Source organism: Belonocnema kinseyi, chromosome 4 (assembly GCF_010883055.1).
Source record: "Belonocnema kinseyi isolate 2016_QV_RU_SX_M_011 chromosome 4, B_treatae_v1, whole genome shotgun sequence".
In the NCBI taxonomy this organism is placed as follows: Eukaryota; Metazoa; Arthropoda; class Insecta; order Hymenoptera; family Cynipidae; genus Belonocnema; species Belonocnema kinseyi.
The window spans coordinates 14531808-14545429 of NC_046660.1; the positions used below are offsets into that span (position 1 = coordinate 14531808).

Genomic DNA, 13622 nt, shown 5'->3' on the forward strand with positions numbered 1-13622 from the left:
TATATCTGAGAAGGAGGAACCATCACATGCGCCCCTGAGTGACTTCGCCCTTTCTGGCTTCTAAATTTTGCACTTTCCAGTTTAACAGCCTGCATTGTAATTTGTAACCTGGAACTAGTCGGTGGACAACCGTTGAGAGTTGATACTTAACGAAGAAATAACTGTGCACAGCGACTTGTGATTCCAATTTGTACACAATTTCGTTTCCAATAATAAGTGAAAAGACAATGTAGCGTGGAGTTTGTTGCAGTGTATTGAAAAGCACGAAGATTGCTAAAAAATCAAGTGTAACGTATTTAACAAGGAGTTTATTGTGTCGCGAAAGGGTAACGAAAATGAAATTTGTCCAACAAATTTTGTCTTCAGCCATTTAATAGCTTGGATGCAAGAAGAAGTTGAGGAATGTGACAATGCTTTAACACTTTTCTCCAAACATGTTTGGGGCATTAATCATTTACGGGCAAAAGAACTTCACTATGCTATTGCAGAAATGATAGCAGTAGATAATGAGCCTATTTCTTTTGTCGAAAAAGCCGGATTTGAAAGGTTAATGTCTAAAACTTCACCAAATTATAAAGTTCCATGCCGAAAATACTTCACAAAGACCATTCTACCTGACATGTACAGCAGAGTTAAAGAAGTTGTAAAAACAATGTTATCTACAGTGAAGTGGATGTCGCTAACGTCTGATGTGTGGACTTGTATAGAAACACGTTACAGTTTCATTAGTTCAACTGCTCACTGGATAGGCGATAATTTTCAGAGAAAAAGTGCTGCACTAAGTATCAAAGTATTTCCTGGCAGACATATGGGAGAAGCTATCCGAAAAATTAACAGAACTATTGTCATTTTGGGATATCGATAAAACCAAAGTACATTTGCTAATGCGAGATAATGGTGCAATTAAATCTGATAAGGGAGTAGGAATATTGTTGAAAAAGTGTAGAAAAATTGTTACTCATATTCAGAAATCGTCGCCTTCGAGCAGTGCTTTGGCTCAAATTCCAGTAGACTTAAACATACCAATTAAAAAAGTGAAACAAAACGTTTCTACTAGATGGGATTCTCTTTTTTATTTGTTAGAACGTTTTCTGGAATTAGAGAATTGTCTGGACTTATTCGCAGAAATGCAAGAGGATAATATAAATTCAAAATGTTTAGAATGTGCAGAATGGAAACTTTTAGGAGAACTTATTAATCTCCTGAAACCATTTGAGGAAGTTACAAAATCTTTGAGTTCCAATGATTCTTGTATATTCTTATTCTTGTATATCTCATTTAAAGCATCTTTGGAGGCTGATTTGGAAACCCGATTTAAAGACTTGGAAAGTAACTTCAATTTGACAATAGCAACATTTTTGGATCCACGTTTCAAAGCTCATCTTTTATCAACAGCTTCCTTAGAAGACATTAAGGATTGCATAAAAATGACAATGTAAGGAGGTACTGATGAACCATCTACTGGAACAGGTTAGGAGATAGGAGGTGAAGCCGGTACGAATGAAGAAACGAGAGAAGATATTGCGTCAACAAACGATGAAGATATAAATATGGAAGATTGTTTTACAGAACTTATGTCGAAAGCAACAAAAAATGCAAAAGTCGTTGTAACGAAAAAAATTATTGAAGAAGAAATTGACCTTTACATAAGACAAAAACTTATCCCAAAAAGTCATCTCCATTTGAATGGTGGAATAAAGTGAAGTTCATGCTTCCAAATATCAGTGAACTTGTACCTCTTTATCTTTCGGCGCTATCAAGTAGTGTCTACAGCGAAAGACTTTTTTCTGAATCTGGTAATATTTCTGATAACAAACGTAAAAATCTGCTTCCGGAAAATTTGGAGCTGCTCACTTTCCTACATCACAATTTGCCTTTGATAAACTACAATTACTATCAAATTAAAACCGGTATAAGGGTCATACTTAAATTACGTAACCGATTTTAGGCCCTCTCTAAATAACAAACTTTTCTGTAACAAACCTTAACCAAAATTTTCGCCCCCCCCCCACCCTATTGTAGTACGTAATTTTTGGTTACCAGAAATGTTTTGCTAGTTATTGGTATTAAAATTAGACACGATGTTCGAAAACATTTATAAAATCCTGGATCATTAATATTTAAATACCAGCATTTTAATATTGTAATACATCTAAAATAGAGACTTCCATGAACGGGATAAAACAGTACTTCAGACAAAAATTTTTTAACTTATTTATTTATTTCAAACAATAAATGTATTTCCCACTATAAAAGATGGCTTTTTATTCAAATTCTAATATTTTCAACAAAATAAATGAATTATTTACATAATGGTTGAATTTTTAACCCATAAAGATAAACCCCCAACTAAAAAGTGTCATACCTTATATTTCAATAAAAAAAGATGAAATTTACTTTAAAAATGTAAACCAAAATGACAAATTTTCAACAAATAAAGATTTTTCACTTATGAAAGAAATAAAAGTTTTCCAAATTGTTAAAAGTTCAAGCCAAAAGACGAATAAATTGTTTACTGAAAAACATGAAATTTCATACAAAGAAATTTTTTTACCAAAAAAGAAGAATTTTTAAAAAAAAAAGTCAATCTTAAATAACTATAAAACTAATTAGATTTTCAGTTTAAAAATTAATTTTTAACCAAAAAAAGGCTTTTTCAATAAAAAGTTCAATTTTCAACCTATAAAGATAAACGCCCCGACTAAAAAGTATCATACTTTATGCTTTCATAAAAAAAGATGAAATTTATTTTTTAAAAATATAAACCAAAATGACGAATTTTCTACAAATAAAGATTTTTCAGTCATGAAAGAAATAAAGTTTGTCTAAATTGTTATAATTGCCTTCACTAAAAAAAATCAAATAAATTTTTAACAATACAGTTGAACTTTCAACCAAGTAGTTGAATTCTCAATTTAAGAAACTGATACTTGAATTAAAATACATTATTTTTTCAATCAAAAAGATCAATTTTCAAAAAAAGTAGTTCAATTTTCGGTTTCGAAAGATTTCAGTTGACTTTTCACGATTAAAATATGAATTTAAAAAAAAATCAATTTCAACGACAAAAATTGAATTTTCAATCGAAAAAGACGAATTTTTATTGACGACTTTTTGACCAAATTGTTGCATTTTTTATTTTTAAAATATTAGATTTCTCTTAAAAAACATAAGTTTTTATTAAAAAAAAACAAACAAGTTTTCAAAAAGTAGTTAATTTTTCATAAAAAGAATATAAATATGCAAGTTGAATTTTCAAGGTCAAAATATGAATTTTGTGAAAAATAAAAATTTGTACGTAAACAGAGAATTTTTTTATAAAAACGAGTTTTCAACATGAAAATACAAATTGTAAACAAAAAGTAAATTTCCTATGAAACAGTTAAATTTTCAATTATACAGTTGCATGTTTTTCCATGGAAGATAAAATTTCACTTTAAGCAGATGAATTGTTAATATAACAAAAATTTCGATTTTTCATCCAGAAAATATTTCAGTATTTTTTTACTACAAAATAATAATTTAAAACCGAAATTAAATTTTGTACCAAATGTTTAAATTTTTAACAGAACAGCAGCATTTTCAATTAAAAACTATGATTTTTCCACAAAATTGTATAATTTTCAACCAAAAACTTACATTTGTATTTAAGAAAGATAAAATGTGTTTTAAAACCGATGAATTAAAAACACACTAACAAAATTGTAAAATTTTGATCCAAACAAGATTTTAGTTCATTCTCCATGACCCAAAGAGGAATTGTAAATAATAAGTTAACTTTCTGCTACGAAGTCGAATTTTTAAACAAAAAGTATGACTTTGAACAAGAATGTTACAGGTTAAATCAAACAGTTGCTGTTATGTCTAAGAAAAAGAAAAATTTTACTAAGACAGGTGAATTTTGAAATCCAAAAGACAAATTTCCAAGAAAAGGGTTGAATTTTCATCGAAAAAGATTTTCATTGACTTTTCAAGACAAAAATAAAAATTATAACCAAAAAGTAAATTTTCTAGGAAATAGTTTCATTTTTAACAAAAAAAGTTGCAGTTTTATCTGAGAAAGATCTCAGTCGACTTTATCTTCAAGAAAATTAGAATTTTAAATGAAAGGTTAATGTTCTACGAAAATAGTTGAATTTTTAACTCAATAAGCTGCATTTTTATACAAAATAATTTCATTTGCAACCGAAAGAAATAACCTTTTGAAAAAATTCTTAAATTTTGAACCAAATAATAACATTCATAATTAAAAAGATGATCTTCAGGAGAAAGTTTGTTTGAATTTGCAAAAATTACGTACATGAGTAAAGGACCCACACTCCCTTATAACTACTTATCCCTTTATTTTCATCGTAACACGATATTTTTAAAGACCAATCTATTCTCTTACACTAACCTACACCTCTGCATAACTGGAAATGGAAATCGGTTATAACATCAATTTGAAATTTTCCTCTTGTTCAAAATGCAGTTGTGAAAATACACCCTTTTTAAAAAAAATAAATTACTTTCTTCTTTTGAGCAATAAAAATAACGCTTACAGACGCAGTTTTAAAATTGTTCATTATTGTGTTTCTTATATATAAGGACTCCAATTTATTCTAAACATGTATACATTGAACAATAGAATTTAAACAATTATCATTTTTAATTTAGGTTAATACTTGATGCCGTTGTCAATGTAACTGTCACATGATATCAGGATTAAACCAATCAACCGCTAATGAAGTTCATAAGATTTTGATAATTTATCCTAAAAAGCTGGACACGTAGCCGATCGCCGTAGCCATTAGCTAATTTACAAACCATATTTCCTTGCGCAAACATTAAAAAAATGTTGTTAGTACAACAAAACTTTCCTACTCTATGCAAAAAAGTAATTATATAGCTAAATTTACATTAATGAAACGCATTCTTTGAATAAGATCAAATTTCATTTCAATACAAAAGAAGAAATTAAAGAAATAGTTTCCACATCAAATTAAAAAAAAATTTATTTTCCTTGAATACATTTTTTATAAATATTACATTTTAATGGTAATTGTTGCGTATTTAGGCATCTATCTATTATAGAATAAAATACAAGTATAACATATAAAAAGCGAAGTTAAATAAAGATAAATATTACAAAAATTTTATGAAATTATTTTAAATAAAACCTACGATTCCCGTCCCAATCCTGATATTGCTATTTTCCTAAGCGACTTGATCCAAAGGGAATCAGAAGAAAATTGAGAAACTTAAGAAATCCTGAAACTGGAAACAGTGAAAACTCGAAGGGAACCGAGAATAATAATGCAATATATATAGATATACTACAGATACATCTTGTGTAAAGAAAGTTTGAAGGCTTGAACCCTTGAGCGCAAATGTGTTTCCATTGTTATAGCCGGAGGAAGCAGTAGGAAGGCCTGCCGGAGTGCTGCCGGAGTTTGCAGGAGAAATTCGGCAAATCGGGGTAGTGAGCTACTGCAACTTCGGCGGGAAAAAAAATACAGGCCGAAGTTTGCAGTAGGTCCTGCGAAGCTCCTGCGTGCAGTAGGTACTGCATCGCCGGAGTGTGCAAGAGGCCGGAGGGTAGGAAGCAGTAGGTATGCTACTGCTCGTCCCATCTCTAATAGATACACATTCCAATTTGATGTATCAATCGGTGATTGGTTGTTAGATGCAATGTCGCCCGCAAAAAGGAAGCACCTCCTGGACGTTAAAAGTAGCACAATTAATTTGATGCAAATGTAAAATGGTTTTGGAAATCACGCGGATTAAATAATACAATCAATGATTAACTTAAATTGTAAGGTTTTCAAATTTAATGTATTGAAAGAAACCTGGTATTTTTGAGAATGAACCGACTTCGTAGTATAATGAATTTATTAATTTGATACTTGATTTACTTTGAGGTTTTGCTCGTGTCTTGGAATAGAATTATTGTTGTTTCAGGTTTGTTTTTTGACTTAGGTTGCAATGCGAAAATAAAAATCAGAGAACGTAATTTGGCTTTAATCTTCAAATCGATTAATTAGAAGGGGTTGGTATGCAAGATAAGAAATAGCTTCGAGATATTGTTTGGAATTATTAAATAATTAGAGAAAATATTGTTTAACAACTGGTTAGAGACAGAATTTAAGTATATTTTTATATTAAAGGGAATCGCAAAAGAGTGATACCCACCATCCTAGAATTCAGAGTTTCCCCAACTGGTTTATAAATAAGTCGCAAACGAAGAGGAGGAAGCAACAATGAGATCAAATGAAAGAAGCACGCACCTTCTGAGAGATGATAGCTTTTTCAGGAACAGGAAAAACAATAACATCTAGGTTCGTCCTAAGCCCGAAGATATGGATGAAATGGATTCCTCTTTTTGTGCGGATATCTCGGAGAAGTACGACATCTGTATCATTATTTCTTCAGTTTGTAGTACGGCGAGAGGTTTCGTTGATTAAAAACAAAGGCTAAAACTGACTATATATCAAAATACCAAATGACTAATGCATCAACTGAACAAGATGTTTGAATGTGCAAGAGAAAGCGTAACGTGTCCAATAATGCATTCACAACCTAAATATGTACCATCATACACTCAACAAGGCAAAGTTGCTGACAATAAAGCAGTAAATTTAAAAAAAATACGGCTGGTTTTTGACGCAATAAGGACATTGCAAAGTGAAAGGAGTTAGGACGTAATAATACTCTAATTATACTCGCATCGAAGGAAAAATTATTAACTCATCGATTTCTCATGTATGGTTTATTGCAATATTTACTGGGTAAGATTTAGATAATTTAATCAATTAAGTTAAGGATTAAGTAAGTTTGAACTTGTAGTCTTGCGAACCCTTAATGTGAACCTATGTTATAGCTAAAATAGTTTTAGAACAATTTATTGGTCATTTCGAGATAAATCATTTTTCTCAGCAACGATTTTTCGTATCTTGTATAGTTTAAGCGAGAAATGCTAATACTATGTATACCGGATTGCATGTGCAAGCTTTTCCTTGAAAGCTTATCAAAAAATAATTATTATAAATTACTTTTAATTCTAACCCCCATACATGATTATTATTTACTTTTAACATTTTGATTCGTCTACGAATCGCAAACAATAATTTATTTTTGGTTTAAATTTTTTTAAATAAATTAATGTGGTGAACGAAAGTCACCTAAAGCTACTGTTTTAAAATTATTTGCGATTGAGTTTTTTGCTCCTAAAGGAGATTCCTTCATTTCTTCTGTGGTCATCTCTTGTTTCGCAGCGCTGTACATGTTTATTTTCACTCGTATTTCTACCCGTTGTCCATAGCGGTACCTTAATGTAAATATTCCGTGAAGATGCTTACCAACCTCTACTATAATTGCAAATACATCACCATTAGCAGTTGCTAATACACTTTGTTCTTTGTTTGGGATTGGCCTAAACACATGATGTTTTACTCTCAAAAGAATCAGTTGATCGCGAGGAAAGGTGTATCTTCGAATTTCAAATAGCTGATTCGGATTTGTGTGGGGAATAAACCGAATATATCTGAGATGTTCAAGTCTATATCCAAGTACGCGTAAAGAGGAATCCCTGGCAGAAGGAGACCTTAACCTGGCACGAAGAACAGGATTGACAAGAGAAGCAGACCTTCGAGAAGAATTATGTCCGTCAGGAGAATCAGAAGATTTAGAATGCGGAACACAAGGAACAGAGGAACCATTAGGTGAATACTTAAACGGTGAACTAAATTCTGCAACAAGAAACAGATGATACATTTTTTCCTAAAGTAGCCGACTGAAGACTTAGAATTAAAACCTTGTTATAAAAGTGTGCATTAAGATATGAAACTTATTTAAGTGTTTTCTAAACGAATCTTTAAGACACAATATTCACCTTTTAATATTTGTGGTGTTTCGATCACAAATCCACATTCACAAAAAATACGCACAAGATTTTTTTATTCAACTATTAAAGGAGAAATGAATTAAAAATAAGTGGACAGTACATCTCTTTGTAAGAAAAATATATTAATTTCGTTTAAGAGCTGTTGTAACATCCTATATCATTTACGCACGGAGATTGATAATTAAAATAAATTTAAAACCAAAGAAGATTTTTTAATTAGGTTATTAGGGTGAGAAATCATTTTAAAATAATTGCAAGAGACTAATAAATATGTTAATTCAAAAGGGCTTCAAGCAATTTAAAATATATTAGACAAATGTCTAGATGTTTCTTTCTAGTTCTGCTACTTTCTGCAATAATTATATTAATAAATTTTGTATAATTTAACATTTTCACAATTTAACAACAATATAATAATGATTATTATTATCAAGTTTTATTTGAAATAGGGTTACCCTGATGATTCACAGGTTCATTACTGTTCACTCCAAAATTTGACAGAAAGTCCCTTTCTATGAGCGGCATACCTGATATTTCTGTAAAAAGACAAAATAGATTTATGAGTTTGAAATACTAAACATGTGTTTAAATAGTAAGAGAGTGAACTAGTTTATTCGTTTAATTTTATTTCTTATAAGTCGGTTACAGCCTATCAATGATTTGCGGTCGTGAATCGCCGCTATGCAAAAAATGCAAATATGTTTTTTGCGTGGAAGTTATACTTAAAATTTAAACATAAATTAAGAAATAAAATATTTTCTAGTAATTCAAGAATGTATTTAGCTTTTATTTTGATTAATAATAATCTTATAATTACGAAACGTTTGTTATTTACACAAAGATAGAAGGCTGGTATAAAAACTTTGAAGTTACCTTTACCAATATAACTTATTTACAAGTGAATACTTCAGTGTGAAAAAAATACATTTACATACCTTATATATTTTGTCTAATGTCCAAACTACACTAAAAATTCAAAATCGATATTTTGAAAGAAAAATGTAACTCGGAAATAACATACTCTTTATGTTTAAATCAAATAAATAATCTGCAAATTGAGGACCTTTTTTATCTCCCTGAGAGATTTTTTCCCGAAAATGTATAATACTTCTAGAGTTTTAATTTTTCACATGATAGAATTAGATATTTCGGGTATGGAGCATGAAACTATAGCAAAGAGCGATTAAAACTGAATTTTCTTATGTGTAATATTTTCCCTGAAACACTAATAAAACACTTATGAAAATAAGTAAGAATTAAACATATTTTTTTTTAATTATAGCAATAAAAAGAATTGTTTATTATTGCAGAGTTTACATAGTATATTACATTTATCAACGGATAATAGATGTTCTAGTATACTTAATTTGAAAATATAAAAGAATTATATTAATGTATTCTTTACATACCAATAGAATTAAAAATGACAGCCAGGACTAAGGCCAGCGTCTGAAGGGTCGTCATTTTTAAAAATGTATGGCGAACTGTTTCAAGCAGAATTTTTAAAGCAGATTAACTGATAAATATTTTGATGTTTTATGTATGTGTATAATATACGATTTTGAGATATTTGTAATTTTTCCCTTTCCGAGCATGAATCACGAATAGGAATAATTGCGCGTCTTGGTTTGACGACAAATTTTAGTCAATATCACCTCATCAATTTACTGAAGGTGTGTAATGTGTAACGTGTATAATGATTTCCCTCAAGCAGCTCAGACTAATGTGTAAAGAGTAAATACAAAATCCCTCTCTGACAAATATTTTTCAGGCAAAACTGTTATGTTATTGAAAACTAAATATATATTTTGTTCAATCCTTGTTTAGCAGTATTTTTTTACAAAATAATTTCTCGAATGAAGAAAATTAATCTATAAAACAATATATTCTTAGCACTGATTTATCATTTCTAGAAAGAAAAAAGTTTCCATTTCATTGAAATTATTCGCCAATAAGATGAAAGTGGCCGAACTTACGGTTTCCGGTCCTATTTTTCTCTATCCTCAAATACATCGTTTTTTTTTTGACGTTTTTCATAATCCAAGACATGGTCTGAAGAACTGCGGCTTAGTTTTGCAATTCTAACCAGAAATTCGGATTCTGATTCTGATTCGGTTAGTCAGCTTGGCCAACAACTCTGCGAGGGGGGAGGAGGTGCACTAAGTTCGAAACCCTATACGTCGCCGAAAAAAATCGGATGTTCCAGCTGACCAGAGAACTGAACTAAAAAGTTTGCAGGGCGTGGACGGAAGCGGGACTCCAGTACCCTCACTCTGCCACTTTGTCCCTATGCTGGTGGTGGTTACTATTGGTTGAGCAATTTCCTCTTTGTTCACAGTTTAGTAGGGTCTTGAACTCTACATAGCCTTCCCCACAACCCAATCCTGCAAAGTTTTCAGTCTGGTCAACCAATATATACAAATTTAAAAAAAAAGGTTGAACAACCGCCGTATGGTCCTGCCGGGTTTCAAAGAAAATCTGAAAATGCGACTGGCTTCCAGTGAAACCGCTATCAATTACACCTATGGTCTTCCAACCTTAAGATTGTTGATTACAAGGCATGATAAAGTCACGACAACAGGCGGACGAAACCATCGTATTTCTTGAGAGCACGGAGCGAGCCAATGATGACGACAGTCTGCACCCATCTCGCAAGTGCCTTTGCATATTTTTGTCACGTGGGTATTGGTTTAATCATTACGAACCATTGTTAGTTTTGCACCTCCAAGAGCTCTAAACACAATTACAATCACTTTACCTGAACATTTTTTGGTACGGCCGCAATTAACCTATCGCTAGCATGTAAAAATGAAACGCTCTGTACCTGAATTAGGCCCTGATGATTTGAGAAGAACGAAAGTTTTCTTCTTCGACAAGGAGTGCTTATACCTATTTTGGTGAATATTTCTGTGCTTTTTCTTGACGAGTAGCTCTTTTAGAAATTTGTTAACCTCTTGGGCACCTGCTCTGAAGTTTTTTAAAGGAAGGCTTCTTTGCCAATCATCTCGTGTTTCTTAACCACTCTTAGGACAGGATTCCTATTATTTGCAATGTTGTAAGCTATATTTAGAACAATTCAATTCAGTTATGAAGACATTGGTGACTCAAGATTCCGCTGCTCCTTGATGAAGTAAGATGTACAATCTCACGTATGATGATATCAAGGATAGTAATCTCTTTTTTCGTACATTGAACCGCCACAAGCCATGCCACAAGCTAAAAGGTTTGATGAACATATCTATTGAAAAAAGTTATTAGCCTGTAATTCTCCAGGTTGTACAAGTTTACTTTTTTCGGTAGGTGTATAAATTATTCTCATACCAAGCAACTGTCAAATGAACGTTTTCAAATTTAAATATAAGGTGAATATGCGGGTACTGATTGTCAGACATTCCTCCTCAGATGTCATAACAGCAGTATCTCTATTATCTGTACCTTCTTTTAATTCCAGTGATTTTTATCTTGTATTCCTTTTTCATGAACTCTTTAGCACATTGGGCTTTGGTGGATTTTTGACAGAAACAGACTGTACTCTCTTTTTGGGTAAGATAACACCTGAATATTGTCAACGAAATGTTACTGAGTTATCAGAATCGTTGACTTTTTCAGTGTCCCCATTCAATCTTTTTGTTCAGTTAGATATTAGCGTTTTTGGTCTTCTGGTATATCGTCGGGCTTAGTATTCGATTTGAAGCAGCATGAGCTCTCGTAGGAACAGAAACTAAATCACTGATGGTCTAGAGGTTGGGTTCCTCAACGATATCCTTACGAAAGTGATCATATATTGTCAATGTTCCTCTTTGTCCTGAAATGTCAATCATAACTCAGAAGGTGCCTCATTTCCGCAGTTGGTTCTAATTTCTCTTTCTTATCTTTGTCTGCGGTTTTTTTTAACAGCGGCTGAGAATAAACTCAAGTACATATCTATTTTTCATGAGGTAGGAAAGTTAATTTTGCATTGTGTGAATTGAAACACACTGAAGCATTGGGTGTGTCTGGCAACACAGATTCTGCATACACGCCATAAAGATTCTGTAAGCAGGGATAATGCTGGCATCGTATCAGTCTCGCAACACATCATTCAGTTGATTCGCCCACTCCATATGTTTATATCGCCCTTTACTCGTCTCTTAATGTTTCCTTCTAAATTATTGTAAGCCCTCGAACTCCAAGGTGTTCGGCACTGTTTGACGAACCATTGCCAGGTTCTTTGCGAATTCAAACATGTACCTTGAGGCCGGTATTGAATCCTTTTACAAAAAAAAATAGATAGTTTTACTTAAAAATTCAAAACTAACGTAATTTTTGATATTTTTACCTACAAATTACTTATGTAAGTATAACGCGTTGATAAGAGTCTAAACTTTTACCAAGACGCGGATCTAATGGTTGTTTAAAGGTGACTACCGCTCAGGCCGGGTAATTGAGGTCAATTTTTAGTGATAATGAAAACAATTGCACAAGAGGTATTTGATGTCGCTGAGGCTGAATCTGTGTGTGATAAATGTGACTTTCGTTTTTTCAAACATGATGGCCTAAGTACATATTTTAATAAAAAAATTTTATAAAAAACCTTGAGGTTCTGTTAACTTTATAATCGAACCCAAACGCTTACGACAAAGCCACTTAACGTATCCTTGAATTGCAGGTTGATGGTCTCTGTACCAAGGCTTTCTGCGAAAAATGGTTATAGCAATCAATAACCAGTCGCAAATGGTCCCGCAGGAATAACCCCTAAGCGAAAGCGTACAGGACGTCCTCAAAGAGTATCTGGCCTTATCCTTGCATTCGGGGCTCTAGAAGGAAGGACGAACCCATTTCCTAGCTGCTCCTAGGAACAACAAGGACATCGTCGAATCATTAAAAATTTGTAGATGCGGTTCAAAAAGATTGAACGCGCAGAGCACCTGACAATGGGTCGGACAACTGTGACGATCGCCTTAGAGTTCGGATTGCTGAAAATAATTTAGATGCAAAAACGACAACGAAGGGGCGAAACGCCGGCATTAAATGGAAAAATCAACTTAAGGATGACTTTCTAGAATGCTACAATGCCAGCATTATCCCTTTGCACAGAGGCTTAATGGCGCGTATGAACAATCTGTGGTGCCAGGAATACCAAGAGCTTCAGCGCGTTTCGCATTAGTCACTGCAACATTCACGTGTCTACCTCTTCAAAACAGGATATGTGTATGGAACGCTTCTCCAACCGCTACTTGAACAACCTACAGACTAGCCGGCTGCCGAGATTGCTGATTGACAGGTGCGTCTGCAAAGGGCCAGCCGCCCATCAGCGCGCCCTGCTAATGACCTGGATTGACTGCCGAGAAGTTTTCGATTCAACCTCTCCTAGAAGAATTACACAGACCGACAAAATTTGACAAAGGTCCGGAACCAGAGGCTATAAGCCCAATTTATAAGTGATCGTATTCGATCGAAAAAATCTATATATAGGTTTTTGAGGTTGCTCATTAAGAATATGAAGTCAGATTTTGAAAATTCAATATGGCTGCCATTTTGGATCCGCCATATTGAAGTGTTAGGGCGGAGTAGGTAACAAGGATCGGGGGTTAAGGAAATTGGATTGTAGGGGTTTAAGCTCAATGATACGCACGTAACCGGGTTTGGGGGTAGACGCAATCGGGTTATGGGAGTCTCAGGTTATGGACTCGAAAGTTACCGGGCTTGGGGGTGAAATTTTTCATATTTGAATCCGCCATATCTCGGCTATGAAAAATCT

The 13622-nt window shown here is 32.9% G+C and overlaps 1 protein-coding gene across 1 annotated transcript; it reads left to right on the forward strand.

The window, feature by feature from the left end:
* Nucleotides 1-382: 382 nt before the first annotated feature.
* LOC117170764 (zinc finger BED domain-containing protein 4-like) lies at nt 383-865 on the forward strand. Its single transcript, XM_033357801.1, has one exon. The coding sequence runs from the start codon at nt 383-385 to the stop codon at nt 863-865; it is 483 nt and encodes a 160-aa protein (XP_033213692.1).
* Nucleotides 866-13622: the final 12757 nt, after the last annotated feature.

Excerpts from the sequence above, each read along its gene's own strand:
- LOC117170764 (XM_033357801.1), top strand. The coding sequence starts at position 383 with ATGCAAGAAGAAGTTGAGGAATGTGACAATGCTTTAACACTTTTCTCC.